At 49.9% G+C, this 19,299-nt stretch overlaps 1 protein-coding gene across 1 annotated transcript; it reads left to right on the forward strand.

The window, feature by feature from the left end:
* The first annotated feature begins 289 nt into the window (after nucleotides 1-289).
* Nucleotides 290-17,236, forward strand: SLC2A11 (solute carrier family 2 member 11). The gene is made up of 13 exons (XM_049790384.1): nucleotides 290-514; nucleotides 1,952-2,050; nucleotides 3,598-3,758; nucleotides 5,208-5,332; nucleotides 9,893-10,022; nucleotides 10,770-10,918; nucleotides 15,080-15,267; nucleotides 15,377-15,487; nucleotides 15,786-15,887; nucleotides 15,965-16,040; nucleotides 16,273-16,400; nucleotides 16,547-16,955; nucleotides 17,146-17,236. The coding sequence occupies exons 1-12, from the start codon at nucleotides 290-292 to the stop codon at nucleotides 16,748-16,750; spliced, it is 1,698 nt and encodes a 565-aa protein (XP_049646341.1). The 3' UTR covers nucleotides 16,751-16,955; nucleotides 17,146-17,236.
* Nucleotides 17,237-19,299: the final 2,063 nt, after the last annotated feature.

The following is a 19,299-nucleotide window of genomic DNA, read 5'->3' on the forward strand; positions in this document are numbered from 1 at the left end:
TTTGGAACTCAGAGCACCCAGGGGCTGCAGAATTGGGTTTGGGGTTCAGCTGAAATGCATGAAAAGCTTTTAAGCCTCAGCCACTGGCTCAAAGGAGGATGGAGGATGAAGAAACAGCGCTCAGTCGGCACCCAGCACAGGTCACCTTCATGCACGCGGCAGCCCCGCTTTGAACCCCCCTTTTTGCAACCCTTTTTGCTGGAATCCCTGGGCCTGTGCCCACTGCGCACGCGCGGTCCCTCCCCGGCTCGCCTCCCAGGCGTCGGGATGTCCTGAGGGCTCAGCGCGCATGCGCGGGCCACTGCATAGCTGCAGTTCACTGGACCTGGACCTCGCCTGTCACCACCCTCTGTCCCTACTAAATGCTGGCTGCAGCATGGTGGACCCTCTGGGCCTCTCCGCGACGCCTCCCTGTGATCTGGAGAGATCTGACTCCCCAAACTGCCGTGGCCCAGGTGTTTCAGAGGAGGATCTGCCAACCAGCGCACCCCAAGACTTCCCCAAGGCCTCACATGTAGTAGAAGAAATCATAGTTTGTGCTTGCTTTGTAGAGTGGAGTGAAAGTGAAACGCGAGGCTCAAAATGAGCCTAGGTTAATGTTCCCTGAAACCTGGCCTGGGGGTGAGGGTGGAGCCAGTGCGAGGCTGCATGGGGGGGTTCACAGGTGTGCAGGATTTGGGGGGCCTCCTTTCAGAAGCATGACCTCAGGATCCTTGGAGACCTTGAGAAGGCCAGAGTTAACTCCCAGGGCAGCCCTCACCCCCCCCCCTTTTTTTTTTTTTTTGCTGTTTGGACCACACCCAGCGGTGCTCAGGGGTTACTTCTGGCTGTCTGCTCAGAAATAGCTCCTGGCAGGCACGGGGGACCATATGGGACACTGGGATTCGAACCAACCACCTTAGGTCCTGGATCGGCTGCTTGCAAGGCAAACACCGCTGTGCTATCTCTCCGGGCCCCCTCAACCACCTTTTGTGACAGTTTTGCACCCTCACTTCCCTCTCCAGTTTCTCTCCTCTGCATGCTTCCATTGAGCACTGTGTAGCTAGCTTCACAGAGGAAATAGAGTCTGTGTGTGTTGTGTTGAGTTATTTCCCCATTTGCTAGGGAGTCCCACTAAGATGCAACCTTTCCTTAGTTGTAGCAAGTGTGTGGTGCCTTGGCAGCCCCCGGGTTGAAGGTAGGCATTATCATGTTTAGTTCTAGACAAAGATATGACTCGAATTGAGGGGAAGGGTGAGCTGCCTTTGAGTCCCAGGCCTGCCAATACCTGCAACTACTCCATGCTGCCCGTTTTTTCAGTTATGTAGGTAGATCCACATGGTTTCTTCTCTTAACCTCACCACAGAGTGTGCTTGGAGGTAAGAGCAGGCTGCCTCACTCTTGGAGAATGTCTCATTGGGGTCAAGGCTAAGACATATTACAGAGGATCAGTCTTTTTATGTTTTATCCAAGTTCAGTCCCACACATGGTTTCCCCAGGCACTGCCAGGACAAGTGCCTGAACATAGAATGAAGAATAAACCTGAGCTCCAACTGGGTGTACCAAACCCTCCTCCCAAATATTAGGGCTCAGGGGCTCTTATCCTGCCCCAGGCACTTCAATAGAACAGTTTCTATTGAAATTTCTAATTTCAAATATTCTAATTTCAATAGAATAATTTCTCAGGGGCAGCTGGGAAGGAGGCTGGACGTTGCTATCCACCTCAGAACTATAGTGGTAAAGACAGTGAGAAGGCCAGGAGCGGAAGTCCTGGATCAGAGAAGGATTAAGAAGGATCTTCTGAACTCTGTCAGGTGTAGGACCTGGTGCAGTTCCTTCTCTTCAAAGCTTGTTCTCTCATCTGAAAAGGAGAGACATCATTGCCTGCCTCAGATTGCTCTGCTATGCCTGACGAGTTCTTACCAGTGATGGAAGAAGAGTCTTTCTCAGTCACTGCCTTTTCTCTCCTCAGACTCAGGGCCGGGTCTTGCTCCTGACGATCTGTGCAGCAGGCATTGGGGGGACTTTTCAGTTTGGCTACAATCTCTCCATCATCAATGCCCCGACCTTGGTATGTACTTGCGTGCCCAGTCATTCATACATTCTTTTTTGTTTTTGTTTTTGGGCCACAACTGGAGGCATTCAGAGGTTATTCCTGGCTCTGTATTTAGAGGTTACTCCTGGCAGGCTTGGGGAACCATATGGGATGCTGGGGATCAAACCTAGGTCTGTCCCGGGTTTGCCATGTGCAAGGCAAATGCCCTACCACTGTGCTATCTCTCTGGCCCCTGATCAATCATTCTTTATTTATTCATTTATTTTTGTTTTGGTTTTTGGTTTTTAGGCCACACCTGGTGATGCTCAGGGGTTACTCCTGGCTTGGGGGACCATGTGGGATGCCAGGAGATCAAACTGTGGTCTGTCGTAGGTTAGCACGAACAAGGCAAACGTCCTGCCTCCTGTGCCACTGCTTTGGCCCCCATTCTTAATCACATGAGGCTGAAGCCCTGACAAGTTGTTGAGACTGTTTTGCCTTTCTGAGCTTGACCCCAGGGTTAACAATAAACTGTGTATAAAATTTATCTAGCAGTCTCTTCCTAGATTGTCACAGCCAGGTTTCCCAAAGTAACACCTGGCACACTCCAGATAAATCAAATGTTTTATTTTTGTTTGTTTGTTTTGCTTTTGGGCCACACCCGGAGGTGCTGGTGGTGCTCAGGGGTTACTCCTGGCTCTGTCTCAGAAATCGCTCCAGGCAGGCTCGGGGAACTATATGGGATGCTGGGATTCAAACCATTGTCTGTCCTGGGTTGGTTGTGTGCAAGGCAAATCCCCTACCGTTGTGCTATCTTTCTGCCCCTTGAGTGGGTTTTGATTGCACAGAAAATAATTTCTGGGGCCCGGAGAGATAGCACAGTGGCGTTTGCCTTGCAAGCAGCCAATCCAGGACCAAAGGTGGTTGGTTCGAATCCCAGTGTCCCATATGATCCCCCGTGCCTGCCAGAAGCTATTTCTGAACAGACAGCCAGGAGTAACCCCTGAGCACTGCTGGGTGTGGCCCAAAAACCAAAAAAATTTTTTTTTCTGAAGGATTAAATAGGGCATAGAGAACACTGGGTGGAGATGGGAGAGCAATGCGGATTGAGTGCCTTGGCATCAATACATTGCCCATAGGCAATCGGGTAGGAAAGAGGCACAGAAGAGAAATAATGGCCCGTAACAGGGGGAACAGCCAGTCTGTGGCGACCTTCCAAGGAAGAAGTCCCCAGAGTGGACCCTGAAGTCCCCAGAAGTTGTATTCTTCTGCCTTCTTTAATGCTCTGAAGAGAATCACTGAGGTGGGTAAGACTGGAACCAGTCTGGGTGGCTCTCTGTTCAGGCCAGAAGCAAGGGGACAGGGTGAGTGGGGATAGTGGAGACGTCCAGCAAACACTAGTTGAGAGACTAGAAGAGCATCCTGCATGTGGCAAGAACTCAGGAAGGTTCATTCCTGCCCCACACCTGGGCTTGGAGCAGCATTGCTCAGAACCCTACCCATTGTACAGAAGCAACTAGAGTTCTTAGAGTCTGGCGCTGCCCCCCCCCCCCACTTAAGCTGACCAGTATTTCTGTCCACAGCCCATTCAGGAATTCATCAATGGCACGTGGAAGGCACGCACAGGCCAGCCCCTGCCTGAGCACATGGTCCTGTTGGTGTGGTCCATCATTGTGTCTCTGTACCCCCTGGGGGGCTTCTTTGGAGCACTGTTTGCTGGACCTCTGGCCGTCATACTGGGAAGGTAAGTGTTTCCGGTGTACTCTGGGTTTGATTTCTCACACCTATGAGGTCTCCTGAGCCTGCCAGGAATAATTCCTGAGCTTAGATCCAGGAGTAACCCCGAGCATCTCTGGATCTGTCCCCCCAAAATAATACCCCCCAAAATATGAAAAACAAATCCTTTGGGAAAGGCACAAGCTTTCATGCTAGAAGTTCTATTGTTTGTATCTGTGGGCATGCCTGCCCCTCAAATGTGGCAACATGTGTCAGGAGGTACAGAGAAAAAGGAACTCTCCTTCACTGTTGGTGGGGTTATAAATTGGTACAATTATTTGGGAAAACTCGAGGAAATTTCCTCAAGAAGCTCAAGTAGAGACTGGAGGATGTGGCGCAACTGGTCAAACTCACGCCTCTCAGTGTGATGTCCTGGGTTCTATGCCAGCACTTTTGAAAACGAGAGAGCTACCCTATGATCCAGCAATCCTATTTGGGGGCATCTATCCAGATAATATAAACACTTTAGCACAAAAGAGCCACCTAATATTTATTGTAGCATTATTTACAGTAACTAAAATAGGGACACAATCAAGGTGTCCTTTGATAGATGATTAGATAAAGAAGATATGGTACATTTATGCCACGGCATACAACTCAGCTATAAAAAGATGAAGATTTAGCAGCAAAATGGAAAATGGAAGGTGCTCACGGGCCTTCTTGAAGTGAAATAAAAGTGAACTAAGGATAAGGAAAGAGATGCATATTGGAGGATTTTACCTATATGTGCAAAATAAGGATGTGAAATTGGAGGCTGGAGAGATAGTACAGTGGGTAGAATACTTGCCTTGTATAGATCCAACCTGGATTCGGTGATTGGCACCACATAGATTTTCCCCCCACTCTTCTCCAAGAGTTTTCCCTGAGCATAGAACTAGAAGGAACTCCAGAGTACTACCAAATGTGGTACTTTAAAAAGCCAAAGCAGGGACCGGGCGGTGGCGCTAAAGGTAAGGTGCCTGCCTTGCCTGCACTAGCCTTGGATGGACCTCGGTTCGATCCCCCGGTGTCCCATATGGTCCCCCAAGCCAGGAGCAACTTCTGAGCACATAGCCAGGAGTAACCCCTGAGCATTACTGGGTGTGGCCCCCCCCAAAAAAAAAAGCCAAAGTAGAGGGCTGAAGTGATAGCACAATGGCTAGGGCATTTGCCTTGCACATGGCTAACCTAGATTTGATCCCATGTGGGATCAAAACCAGAAAAAAAAAACCCTGTGCTTTTGCCTGGGTGCTGGGGGTTGACTTGGGGTGTGGGGGAAGATTCTAGAGTAGGGGGTGGGAGTAAGGCTTTGACGCAGCCCACACATGGAAATGCCACTGCAAAGGACTGATCTCTATCAGCCTTAGAGAGGGGCAACCCTAGGGAGAACTTTTCTGGCCTCAGACCCATCTCTCTTCCCTGTATTCTCCTCCCCAAGGAAGAAGTCCCTGCTGGCGAATAATGGCCTGGCGATGGCAGCAGCAGTCCTGTTTGGCTTCAGCCGCAGAGCAGGCTCCTTTGAAATGATCATTCTGGGGAGATTGCTTATGGGGATCAGTGCAGGTATGAGGGTCTGTTTCTACTCCTACACATGTTCCTCAATTGCCTTGATTCATACATGTTCTTTATCCCTTGATGTCTTCATTCAGGTCCTCTTTTGGTGGTAAACCAGATTTAGTAGTGTCAGAGAGGTATTTATAACTAGACTGCTTTTGTTTTGTTTTGTTTTGGGACCACACCCATTGATGCTCATGGGTTACTCCTGGCTATGTGCTCAGAAATTGCTCCTGGCTTGGGGGGACCATATGGGACACCAGGGGATTAAACTGTGGTCCATCCTAGGCTAGTGCTTGCAAGGCAGATGCCTTACATTTAGCGCCACTGCTCTGGCCCCTATAACTAGACTTTTAAAGTGTATGCTGAGGGTCAGAGTGATAGGAAAAGCTATTATTGCCTTGAGCATAGCTGACAGGCCGACAGTTCCCCAGGAGTGATCCCTGAGCATGGAGCCAGGAGTAAGCCTTAATAATGCTGGGTGTGGCCCCCAAGCCTATAAATAAATAATCAGTGACAATAAAAATATCAAGTGGAGGAGTCAGAGTGATAGCACGGCGGTAGGGCGTTTGCCTTGCAAACCTTGCAGCCTGGGATAGACCGGGGTTTGATCCCCAGCATCCCATATGGTCCCCCGAGCCTCCCAGGAGTGATTTCTGATTATAGAGCTAGGAATAACTCTTTAATGCCTCTGGATGTGGCCCAGAAGTCCATCCCCCCACCAATCAAGTGGATATTTTTTAAAATGAGGGTTTGGCAGGAGAGGGGAAAACTCCACGAATTCACTGAGGTCCTGCATCTTAACAACTCTGTAAGCCCTTAGCTTTGGGTAGAGGCAGTGTAAAGATGTCTGGTAGTTGCCCTCAGATCTTTGCTGCCAGGGCAGACCAACTTTTGGGGACCCCTCAGAATCTGGACCTTATCATATGAGGGTGCAAAATTTTGAGTATTTTTAGAAGCTTCCATCAACAAGTCCCCTCTGCCTCCTGTTTCCTCCTGTCCATAAAACCAGATGCCAATGTCTGTAATACTCTTCTATTCCTGTGGAACAAAGTGCTTTAAAACTGTGACAAACCCTCCTGCTGCAGGCTAGCTTTTGGGTCCAGTTGCATTAGACAACTTCTTTGAATTCCTTCGAGGAGAATGGGTGACATGAACGGCGAAAATATGAAGAAAAAAAGACCACACAATGTGTGTGGGAGAAACAGCATTCTAATCTTTAATGTGGGGGACAGGTGTATATGAGGTAAACTGTCAGTCACAGGTATGAGAAGAATGTTCACAAACAAAGCTCAGATTAACAGTAAAACAATTCACCTGGCTAGAGTGGCACGCAGACCTGAATAGATCTGATATTAAGGAAAAGTCCTAGGGAGACAGGGCAGGAGAGACAGCACACAGATAGGATGTTTGCTTGCATGCTGAGTGATAGCACAGCAGTAGGGCATTTGCCTTGCAAATTTTCCAACCTGGTATAGACCTGGATTCCATCTCCAGCATCCCATATGGTCCCCTGAGCCTGCCAGGAGTGATTTCTGAGCTCAGAGCCAGGAGTATTGGTGAGGAGCAGAGTTTCTCTATCAAGTTTCTATTTTTTTTTTTTTTCGGTTTTTGGGCCACACCCGGCGGTGCTCAGGGGTTACTCCTGGCTGTCAGCTCAGAAATAGCTCCTGGCAGGCCCGGGGGACCATATGGGACACCGGGATTCGAACCAACCACCTTTGGTCCTGGATCGGCTGCTTGCAAGGCAAACGCCGCTGTGCTATTTCTTCAGGCCCTCAAGTTTCTATTTTTAAGGGGAGAGTTTTCATTGTTTAAAGATCAAAATGAAGAAGACGAACTATGTCTCAAAAGGATATAATTCTTTTTCTGGGAAAAGTTCAACAGCCCAAATCTACATCCTAGCCAAACCTTTTTCTTTTCTTTTTTTTTGGTTTTTAGGCCACACCCAGTAATGCTCAGGGATTACTCCTGGCTATGTGCTCAGAAGTTGCTCCTGTCTTGGGGGACCACATGGGACGCTGGGGGATTGAACCCAGGTCGTGGTCCATCCAAGGCAAGGCAGGCACCTTACCTCTAGCGCCACCGCCCGGCCTCCCCTTTTTTTTTGAAACTTTTTTCGATATAAATTCTGAGGTAAAAGTTAGTCAACAAGTAATCAATTTTAGAAATGTCCCCAGAAGCAGAGACTGCAAGGTCATTTTAAAGACAGAGAAAAAAAAATGTTTCTGTCTTTAATTTGGTGCTGAGATTTTCCAGGTAAAGGGAAATTTAATTGAGGCTATAGTTGCCTGTAACAAAGTCAAAGGGAGAAAGGCCAATTAGATGTTAGTTGTGAAGGAAGCATAATGTCGCTACAATAACATGAATCTCAAAAATATTTCCCAGGAATTGTTCAGCCATCCACACTGGGGGGAAGCTTCTCAGTGGGCTTTCTGGTGAAATATTCCTTGGGAGTTTTCGAAACAGCAATCCGCACCAAGGGCCATCTGTCGGTTTTCCTCTAGAAATATAGAAATTCCTAGTCACGGCACGACATCCTTCAATGTTTATTACCTCATCATTTCTGTGAATCAGCAGAAAAGAGTCTTTTAGTGGGGAGGTCCTGATTTAGGATCTCATGAGGCTGCAGCACAGCTGAGAGACTGGACTGCAGCACTTGAAGGCTGGGCCTGCTGCAGCATTCTGTAAACTTCTAACCCGGTAGATCAGCCTGTCTACTTGGGTGTCCTCACAACATGGCGGCCCATAGCCCTGGTGACAGTGATCAGAGAGAAAAGGAGCTCAAGTGAGGGTGCTGAAAAGAACCCTATGTTCTTCAGACCCACCTCGTTTTGTCCTATGTAGCATTAAATAATTAACGATGGGGCTGGATGGAAGTGGATGCCATTCCAGGCCACGTGGCTTCGCAACCCCCATCCAGCCGGAGGGTCCCAGGCCCAGGTGAACGGCGGAATCAGACTCATCCAGAGACAGGCATCAGGAAGCATCAGCTTTATTCATCCCTATCCACCACATGTGTGGCCTCTATCCTAACCTTTCAAGCACAGCCATTCTTAGGCAGCCCTGCATCTTAACTCCTTTCAGCCATCTTCCCTTTGGGCTCCATGCTGGCCAAAGACCAGAATGCAAAGACCCAAAAGCCAGAGAGCCCAGCAGGGCAAACCCCCTAATCTCCTGGCTCAAAGGCTTATGTACCTCTTCCAAGACCCCTCCCAGGAATGGGCGGGGTCTTGCAGGTAAGGCCACACATAATATCTGGTTCCCAAGACCCCTTCCAGAAATGGGTGGGTCTTAGGTAGCTACACCTAAATCCAGGGTGGAGTTACAGTCCTAGTCTGTCAGCCACTATGAACAGCTCACACTTCAAGGATAGGGACCAGGCCAAATTTTTATCTTCCTCAATGCTTGTAGGAAGACTAGGGGTGCCTTCGAGACCTTTTTGTCTGTCATTGCAATCTAGCTTCCTTTAGCTCCTTCTACCCAGGGAGGCAGACCCTGATGACAACTTTCTCCTAATCCCAGGCCAGAGAATTGCATTGGGAACCTGGGTGAGCCCTCAAAACTCAATAGCTTGCAGTTTTTTTCCAGTGGTGCCACCGAAGGTGGGCAAAAGGGTGCTGTTCAGTTCTCTTTGCCCCTGGCTGTGTGGGTGCTGGGGAGCCTTCCTGAGGTCTGATTAAAAAACCTACAGCAAGGAGCCAGAGCAGTGGCGCTAGAGGCAAGGTGTCTGCCTTGCAAGCGCTAGCCTAGGACGGACCACGGTTCGAACCCCTGGTGTCCCATATGGTCCCCCAAGCCAGGAGCGATTTCTGAGTCCATAGTCAGGAGTAACCCCTGAGCATCAAATGGGTGTGTCACCCCAAAACTAAACAAAAACAACAACAACCCCCAAAACAAACAAACAAAAAACCTACAGCAAGGAATGGAATAAGGAATGTATCTTAGGCTGACCTGGATTCAATCTCTTAGACCCCATGTAGTTTCCCAAGCACCTCCAGGAGTGATTCCTGAGTGCAGAGCCAGGAGTAAGCTCTGAGGATATCTAGGTGTGGCCCCAAAACTGAAACAAAAAGAACCTACATACAGCAATGGGATAGGGTCAATGAAATCAGTGACACAAGCTGGGACAGCTGGTGGCCCCAGGATGCCCTCATGCCTTTCTCCCCTTTCACTGCAATGATGGGAGGTTAGAAAGGAAGGTTTCGGGCCCGGAGACATAACACAGCGGCGTTTGCCTTGCAAGCAGCCAATCCAGGACCAAAGGTGGTTGGTTCGAATCCCGGTGTCCCATATGGTCCCCCATGACAGGAGCTATTTCTGAGCAGACAGCCAGGAGTAACCCCTGAGCAACGCCGGGTGTGGCCCAAAAACAAAAACAAAAACAAAAACAAAAAAAAAAAAAGAAAGGAAGGTTTCTCTATCAGTAGACTTGGGAGCAGATTTGGAGCCTATGACCTTCAGGGGAGGGGGCGAAGGAGCCATCTTGGGCCACTATCCTGTAGATGAGGGTTGGTGGTGGTGTGCAGGCCTGGGTGTCTCGAAGTGCCCTATTTTTCCCACTTCCAGGTGTGAGCATGAACATACAGCCTATGTACCTGGGGGAGAGCGCCCCCAAGGAGCTTCGTGGAGCAGCAGCCATGACCTCTGCAATCTTTGCTTCTCTGGGTGTGATGATGGGCCAGGTGGTGGGGCTCAGGTAAGTGCTTCCCCCACCCCCACCTCCCCTGTCTGCTCTAAGTGACACAGCGCCACTCCTGGCAGTACTTGGGGTGCGGGTGAGGGTCCAGGGATGAATGCAAGGCACCTGCTCCAATCTTCTGAGCTGTCTCCCACCCCAAAGTGCACTGAGTGGTTTGAGGGGTGCTAGGAAAGGCCTATCTTTGTTTGAAATTCAGGTTTATCCACCATGAAGATCAAGTCATATGGTTTGTATTATGGCATATCAGTCTGGCCAATTCATATCAACCTTGTACCATCTCTCTACATCAGGGAGCAAAGGATAGTTCTTGCCAATGAAGAGAGTGAAGTTTGAGGTTTTATTTATTTTTCATTTTTGTTTGTGGGTCATACCTGGCAGTGTTCAGGGCTTACTCAAGGATCTCTCCTGGCAGGCTTGGGGACCATATGGTATGCCCAGGATCACATCTGGGTTGGCCGTGTGCAAAGCAAACGCCCTACCTGTTGTGCTATCGATCCACTTTTAGAGGGGAACATGACCTGTTCTCTCAGAAAAAAGCAGAGGCAGAGGCTGGGCCTGGAAAGAGGAGTTGCTAATGATGACAGGGGCCATGTATTACCTTGAGCCCCTACCCAGGGGAGAGATCTTGAGACCTAGACCTGTAGTTGGACAAGGGAGTGTAGATTCTCTGACCTTAGGAAGGCAAGCAGAGGCCTGGGCTCTGGCCTGGAAGTCTCTGTTCTGGCCTCCCTTCTGCCTCCCCAGGGAGCTCCTAGGTGGCCCACAGGCCTGGCCCTTGCTTCTGGCCAGCTGCTCGGTGCCTGGTGTGCTGCAGATGGCTTCTCTGCCCCTGCTCCCGGAGAGTCCGCGCTACCTCCTCATTGATCGTGGGGACACTGCGGCCTGCCTGGCAGGTGAGTCTCAGACCCAGGACCCCAAAACAGTCTTTACCGAGGAAGCTCTACTTAGAGAATATGGGTCTTTGTTTCTTGGGTTTCAATTACCAGGGAAAGCTACCATCTTCTTTGTGACTGTTGATATCCTTCCATCCGTGCCCTCAGATTCTCTCCTGGCTGTGAGGGTGACCTGGTGGTGCCATCTGTGCTCACCAGGCTTGACTCTGGTAGCTAGGTGGATCCCCCCACCCCCCGCAACAGCCTTCCCTAAAGATAGACAATCTGCCATTTTTTTTTTTTTGTTTGTTTTTTTGGGCCACACCCGGCGGTGCTCAGGGGTTACTCCTGGCTGTCTGCTCAGAAATAGCTCCTGGCAGGCACGAGGGACCATATGGGACACTGGGATTCAAACCAACCACCTTAGGTCCTGGATCGGCTGCTTGCAAGGCAAACACCGCTGTGCTATCTCTCCGGGCCCGCCATTTTTTTTTTTGAGGCACACCCAGTGACTCTCAGGGATTACTCCTGGTTCTGTGCTTAGAAATTACTCCTGGGGGTCTTGAGCAATAGCACAGCAGGTAGGGTGTTTGCCTTGCACATAGCAGACTTGGGTTCAATCCCTGGTATTCCCTATGGTTCCATGAACACTGTCAGGAGTGATTTATGACCTCAGAGCCAGGAGTAACCCCCTTAGCACTGCTGGGTATGGCCCCAAAACAAAATAAAAATTACTCCTGGCAGACTCGGGATCATATGGGAAGCTGAAGATGGAACCTGGGTTGGCTGCATACAAGGCAAATGTTCTACCCACTGTGCTATAGATCTGGCCCCAGATAAGATTTTTGTTTTGTTTTGTTTTGGTTTTGGGTTACAACCAGAGACGCTCAGGGGTCACTCCTGGCTCTGCGCACAGAAATCGCTCCTGGGGTGACCATACGGGATACTGGAATTTGAACCATCATCTGTCCTGGATCGGCTGTGTGCAAGGCAAACACCTTACTGCTGTACTATAGGGTATATTCTCTAGATAGACTCTCCAAAACAAGTTTCAAGCTGCTGCTGCTACTGCTTCTTTCCTCCTCCTCCTCCTCCTCCCTCTTCTTCCTCCTCCCTTCTCCTCCCTCCTTCTCCTCCTCCTCCTTCTCCTCCTCTTTTTCTTCCTCCTCTTCCTCCTCCTCACTCAGGGATAACTCCTAGCAGGGTTCAGGGGATCATGTGATGTCAGGGATCAAACCCTATAAAATCCCTCCAGACTCTCCAAATTCTTTATCAAAGTTTTGTCTTAAGGGCCTAAGCAACAGAAAGGACAAGACTTAGTTCTTGTTATCTACAAATCCCAGGGTGGTGCAGAGAAAGAACTCCCCAAATTCATGCAAGATAAAACATAGTGTGAGGTGGATCAGAGACAGTGAGGACTTGCCTCACATAGCCGACTTAAGTTTGATCCCCAACAACTCATAGGGGCCCCCTGGACCCACAAGAAGTGACCCCTGAACACAGCACTGGGCATAAGCCTTGAGCATAATCAGGTCCCAAAGGGAAACAAGCAACAAAAAGAAATGCCATGTAAGACATCATGGGGCTAGAACACTTCAAGTTGTGCTTAGGGGGAAATGGGGTGACAGGAAATGACTCAAGGCATTTGTTCCCATCTTTTGTGCTATCCTCAAGTCCTAAAGCCCAGAACCTTAAGATTATGTTTTGTTTTGTTTTTTTGCTTTGGGGTCACACCTGACAGTGCTTAGGGGTTACTTCTGGCTCTATGCTCGGAAATTGCTCCTGGCAGGCTTGGGGGACCATATGGAATGCCGGGATTCAAACCACCGTTCTTATGCTTGCAAGGTAAATGCCCTACCTCCATGCCGTCTCTCTGACCCAAGATAATGTTGATTATATAAGTACCTTTTAATTTTTTGTTTGTTTTTTTTTGGGCCACACCCAGTAAGGCTCAGGGGGTTACTCCTGGCAGCTCTCCAAGGATGCTGAGGATTGAAACTGAGGGATTGAAATTTATGGGATGCTGAGGATTGAAACTGAGGCGACTGCTTAAAGGCAAGCCCCTTACCTACTGTACTATCCCGCCTGCCTCTATTTACCTTTTCTGGTTCAGAGTCCTTAAAGCTAAAATTTCAAGTTTTCTGCCTTCTGAAACTCAACAATGGTGAGAGAAACGCGGGTATTTTTTTTAAAATGATTAAAGAAAAAATAAAAAAGCTAGAAACCACAGCGGTGCTGAAGTGGCCCACTCTGCCCACTAGAGGGAGCACAGGGTCTTGGCGTCCTCAGCTCCCCTCTGCTTTCCTTGGCCATTTTCTTTCAACACTGACCGGGAGTTTGGAAGATGTGTCACTTTTTGTTTGTTTGTTTTTGGTTCTTTGGGTCACATCCGGCAGCGCTCAGGGGTTCCTCCTGCCTCTATGCTCAGAAATCGCTCCTGACAGGCTTGGGGGACCACATGGGATGCCAGGATTCGAACCACCGTCCTTCTGCATGCAAGGCAAAAGCCTTACCTTCATGCTATCTGTCTGGCCCCGATGTGTCACTTTCATTGCACACTGCCTACCTACACCTCTCTTAAACTACCTGCAACTATTTCGCCTGGACTTGCAGAAGTCTTGTCAATACAACTTTATCAGAAATGATATGAATTTGGGGCCGGAGGACAGCAGGTGCTCTGCTTTCTTTGCATGCGGCCACACCAGGTTCGGTCCTCGGCATCCTGTATGGTTCTCTGAGCTCTTGAGGAGTGATTCTTGAGTGCAGAGCCAAGAGTTACTTCTCAACACCGCTGGGTATGTCCCCAAAACAAAACAAAATAAAAATAAAGATATGAATTGGGGCCAGAGCAATAGTACAGCGGGTAGGGTGCTTGCCTTGCAAACAGCTGACCTGGGTTTGATCCTCGGCATGCCATATGGTCCTCTGAGCACCTTCAGGAGTGATTCCTGAATACAGAGCCAGGAGTAACTCCTGAGGACCAGTGGGTGTGGCCCCAAATTCAAAATAACAAAATGTGAATTGGGGTGGGCATCCTGGAGAAGAAAGGACAGTGAACTGGGCCCTTACTTTGTAAACATCTGGGTCCCCTGAGCTTGCTTGGAGTGATTCCTGAGTGCAGAGTCAGGAATAAGACCTGAACATCACCAGGTATTATGATAAAAAAACAAAAACAAAAGTGCTGTGAATTTTCTGAGTACTTGGATTAGTGCCAAAGCCATAATCACAGTGCTTTGTGAGACATTCTTCTTTCAAGGCCAATTATTGGAATATTGGTATGTCATGCTGCTGGAATGAATACCTTAAGGCCCTACGTGCCTCCTTTTCTACCCTTGAGGGTGTGAGACACTGACTTAAACTCTACCTTTGATGTAATTTTTACAGTCTATGACTCACTGGCAGAATTCTTGAATTTAATCTTTGCTTTCAGGCTGTAACTGAACTTCTCTTAATAGTTGGAGAGGCTGGGGCCAGAGAGATAGCGTAGAGGTAGGGCTTTGCCTTTCATGCAGAAGGTACTTGGTTTGAATCCCGGCATCCCATGTGGTCCCCCGAGCCTGCCAGGGGTGATTTCTGGCCTGGAGCCAGGAGTAACCCCTGAGCACTGTCTTTCTAGCATGCAAGGCCTTACGTCCATGCTATTCCTCTGGCCCCATTACAGAAATAGATTCTAAAGGCCCTTTCAGGCCTCTGGAAGTTGGTGCAGGATTTCAGCCATTTCAGACCCTGTGGACAGCAGTTTGACATGGGTCAGATGGTCCCGAGAGATGGGTTAGAGCCTTTCAAAGGGCCAGTGGCCTTCGTTACCCTTCACTTCATCAGATTGAGAGGAATACAGTTTTAGAAGCAGGATTTATTCACCCTGGACTGGCCGAACTGGGAGCTGGAGAACTAGCTCTCTGCTCTCTTGAAGTGGGCCCAGAACAATGGCCCAGCAGGGAATTTATACCTGATTAGCCTCACACACTCTATGAAATGTATATAAAATTATTGGCTGGAAACAGACGGTCTGGGGAAGAGTCTGGAGAGGGCAGGAGGTAGAAAATTGGTGAAGAAAACCCCAATTTCTCAGGAAGGGGGTATTCTGTGATGCCCAACAGGAGGGAGGCAGAGAAGGGTGTTGGGGCTGGGGTGGGGGGAAGCAACTAAACACCGCCCCCATTACCCCTCTTTTTTGGGCAGCATTGCAGCGGCTGCGGGGCTCAGAGGACGTGGCAGCTGAGCTGGAGGAGCTGCAGGAGGAGCGCATGGCCTGCCACAGCCTGCGTGCCAGGCGCCCTTGGGAGCTGTTCGCAGACCCCTCGCTGCGGAGGCAGGTGCTAAGCCTGGTGGTGCTGAGCAGCTCCATGGCACTCTGCGGGAATGACACGGTGAGGAGACCTGTCCGCTCATTTCTCTGCAGGGGATCGGGAGGGGGGGGGTCCCCTGGCATTCCTTAGATACAGAGCCCCCTGCCTCGCTGCTCCCCAAACCCCCCAGGTGTATGCCTATGCCTCCTCTGTGTTCCGGGAGGCAGGCATCCCTGAGGACAGGATCCAGTATGCCATCGTGGGCACCGGGAGCTGTGAGCTGTTCACGTCTTGTGTCAGTGTGAGTCAGGTGGGGGAGGTCTGGGGGTGCCCAACCTGCTGGGGACCCCGCGGGTGGGTGGAAACATGGTCGAAGTGGGCACACAGGTCTCTGTGCCAGGCCCTGGGCTCTTGGTCCTGTGACTGCATGCCTATGCCTGGCCAACAAGCTACCCAGGAATCCCCTAGGGTTTACAAAAAGCACAAGTGGATGGAAGAGGATCCTCTGAGAAGGCAGAGTGACCACTGGACCCAGGCTCTGCCCCCCATCTCCTTTCTCATGAGGCTCCGCCCTGACCCCCACCTCTTCACCTTCACAGTGTGTGGTCATTGAGAGGGTGGGCCGCAGAGTGCTGCTGATCGGGGGCTACAGCCTGATGGCCTGCTGGGGTGGTGTCTTCACAGTGGCCCTGTACCTGCAGGTAGGTGGCTGGTATGAGGGGAAGACCCCTCAGGAGGGGGCGCTGTACCCCTCATGGGCTCTCTCTCTCTGCTGCAGAGCACAGCCCCTGGCATGTCATACCTAGCTATGTGCTGCATCTTTGCCTTCATCCTCAGCTTTGGCATTGGCCCAGGTGAGTGGCCCCAGGTGGCTCTGGGCTTGGGGCCCAGGTAACCTGTCAGTGGCTGAGTGGGTGGGTGATGGGTACAGAGGAGGGCAATGCCACCCCCACAGGCCCTCAGGCCACCTGGATGGAGGCCTTTGGGAGAGACTGAGCTCCACTCTAACCCCCAAATTTCCCAGACTGAGAAATCTAGGGCAGGGAGCCAGCGGGTAGCTTATGTCCCTAAGACCCTTCCTTCCAGCCGGAGTGACGGGGATCTTGGCTACGGAGCTGTTTGACCAGATGGCACGGCCTGCTGCCTACATGGTCTCCGGGGCGCTCCTGTGGCTTATGCTCTTCCTGGTGGGGCTGGTCTTCCCCTTTATCATGGTAGGTTTGCTCCCCGGGTATGGAAGTCCCAACAAAGATCTCCACTGGGGAGGGACAAAGCCTTCAGCAAGCCTTGTCAGGGGTCTTTTGCTTGGGGACTGAATGGGGCCACCTCTAGTCTTGGAATCTCCCCTCACCCCCCACAGGAAGGCTTGTCCCAGTTCATCTACGTGCCTTTCATCTGTGTCTGTGTTGGTGCCGCCCTCTACACTGGCTTCTTCCTACCTGAGACCAAAGGCAAAACCTTCCTGGAAATTTCTGAGGACTTACAGAAGCTCAATTCCTCCGACCAGCAGTGGAGGAGTCCCCAGTGGAGGACCCCCAAGATCATTGAGTCCACAGAGCTCTAGCTTGGAGTGTGGCTGGGGCTGGAGGCTGCGATATGCATGGTCCTTCTCCCCTCCTGCTTGCTCCTGGACCACTCCATTAACTGGCCCTTATTGAACCCTGCTGCCAGGTGCCAGTCAGTGGGGACCTGAGAGATGGAGTTTGTGAGAGGCAGTTAATAGGATTCTCTAAAAACAGAGCAACAGGGACAGGGAAATAGTTCAAAAGGTAGGGCCCGAAGAAATAGCACAGCGGCGTTTCCCTTGCAAGCAGCCGACCCAGGACCTAAGGTGGTTGGCTCGAATCCCGGTGTCCCATATGGTCCCCCGTGCCTGCCAGGAGCTATTTCTGAGCAGACGGCCAGGAGTAACCCCTGAGCACCGCTGGGTGTGGCCCAAAAAACAAACAAAAAAAAGAGGTAGAGCACACCGAAACAAGGCTGAGACCCCCCCAACTTTGAAAGCTGACGTTGCATGGGCTCCCCCTTGTGGCTGAAGTAGTCCTGAGCAACCAGCAGGACCACCAGGCTTGAGATCCTGAGTACTGTCAGGTGTGACTCCTCTCTGTCTCTGTCTCTGTCTCTGTCTCTGTCTCTCTCTCTCTGTCTCTCTCTGTCTCTCTCTGTCTCTCTGTCTCTCTCTGTCTCTCTCTGTCTCTCTCTCTGTCTCTGTCTCTGTCTCTCTCTGTCTCTGTCTCTCTGTCTCTGTCTCTCTCTCTGTCTCTCTCTCTGTCTCTCTGTCTCTGTCTCTGTCTCTCTCTCTGTCTCTCTCTGTCTCTCTCTCTGTCTCTCTCTGTCTCTCTCTGTCTCTCTCTCTCTGTCTCTCTCTCTCTGTCTCTGTCTCTGTCTCTGTCTCTCTCTCTCTCTCTCTCTCCTCTCCACTCCATAGCGGTAGTGCAAGCCATAGGGCATTTGTCTTGCACATGCTAACCTAGGACGACCATGGTTTGATCCCCCGGTGTCCCATATGGTCCCCCAAGCCAGGTGCAATTTCTGAGCGCAGAGTCAGGAGAACTGCTGAGCACCACCGGGTGTGGCCCAAAAACCAAAAAACCAAAACCAAAAACAAACAAAAAATCCAGACACGCGAGAGCATATCCACAAATGTGGGGAAAAGGCATCTAGGGTATGAAATGTAGGTGTAAAACCCAGGGGACTGACTAGTTTGATGAGGGTGGAGGGCATCAACCAAGGATTTTTCTAAGGAACTGATTTTTTTTAAAGCAGCTTTGAGGTTATCAGGTAAACATCTGAAGAGTTTTGATAGCTCTGCCATGAAACATCTGTCATAATCAAGGTAGATTATTCACATCCCACCAAAGGCTCCTTCAGACCCCTTTGCCATCACTGGCAGCCCTTTACTTGCTTTCTGTCATCATAAGCTCAGGTACCTTACTTAAATCCTGCTCAAATGCATTTGTGTCTGGTATTGGTCCAGATAGTTCTTGAGAGCCATGCATGTTTTTGCCTGAATTTGGGTATATATTTTTTGTATTGCTGAGAAATATTCTCAGTGTATGGGTTCATAGTTTGCTCATCCACTTACCTGTTGGTAGATGGATGGTTTCCAAGATGGGTAGTTTTGAGGCCATCATGAATAAAATTGCTGCCAACATTCCTGCACTAGTTGTAATTGTGTATTTTCATTTGGGGGAGGTAAATGAATGCCTGGGATTCATGAGTGTCTGTTCAACTGTAGAAGAAACTTTTCTAAAGAAATTAAACTGTTCTATAGTTACACATATACTCTACGAGACTTAGATGCTCTAAGTCCTTGATGGAGAACTTTTGGCACACGAAGGCCTTGCAGCTGGCACTCGAGAAGGTCCGCAATTAAGATATGCATTGTGGCGGGAGGCGAGTGTGCCAGTGTCTGCTTTGCAGCTCACCTGGCAACAGGGCCGGACTGGCCATTAGGAGGACTGGGCATTATGCGGCAGTTTGGGCACTCGGGCTCTAAAAGGTTAGCCATTACTGCTCTAAGTCCTCATTAGCTTTAGCATTGTCTTTTTGTTTTGTTACAGTGTTCAGGGCTCACTCCTGGTGGTGCTCATGGGATTATATGGGTTTTGCTTCCCCACCTCCACTGATCAAGTTTATTAAAAAGAAGGCAAGCTCGGGGGGCCGGAGCGGTGGCGCAGCAGTAGGATGTTTGTCTTGCACATGGCTGACTTAGGACAGATATGCCCCGGTGTCCCATATGGTCCCCCAAGTCAGGAGCGATTTCTGAGAGCATAGCCAGGAGTAACCAACCCCTGAGCGTCAGTCACCAGGTGTGACCCAAAAATAAGAAAGAAAGAAAAAAAGAGGGCAAACTGATACCACCTGCCTTTTTCTATGGCCTAGGTAGTGTGGTTGGGCACTCCAGTCACCCTGCAGCTCAAGGCTCTATTTTTTCTTTTTTTGTTTTTGTTTTTTTTTGGTTTGGGGGCCACACCTGGTGGTGGGATACCAGGATAGAACCCATGTCTGTTGAATGCAAAACAAATACCTTACTCACTGTCCTATTGCTCTGACCCCTTTTCCTTCTTTTCCTTTTTAATTTTTTTGCGGTGCTGGGATCACATCCAGTGC

The sequence above is a fragment of the Suncus etruscus genome, chromosome 17 (assembly GCF_024139225.1).
Source record: "Suncus etruscus isolate mSunEtr1 chromosome 17, mSunEtr1.pri.cur, whole genome shotgun sequence".
Lineage (NCBI taxonomy): Eukaryota > Metazoa > Chordata > Mammalia > Eulipotyphla > Soricidae > Suncus > Suncus etruscus.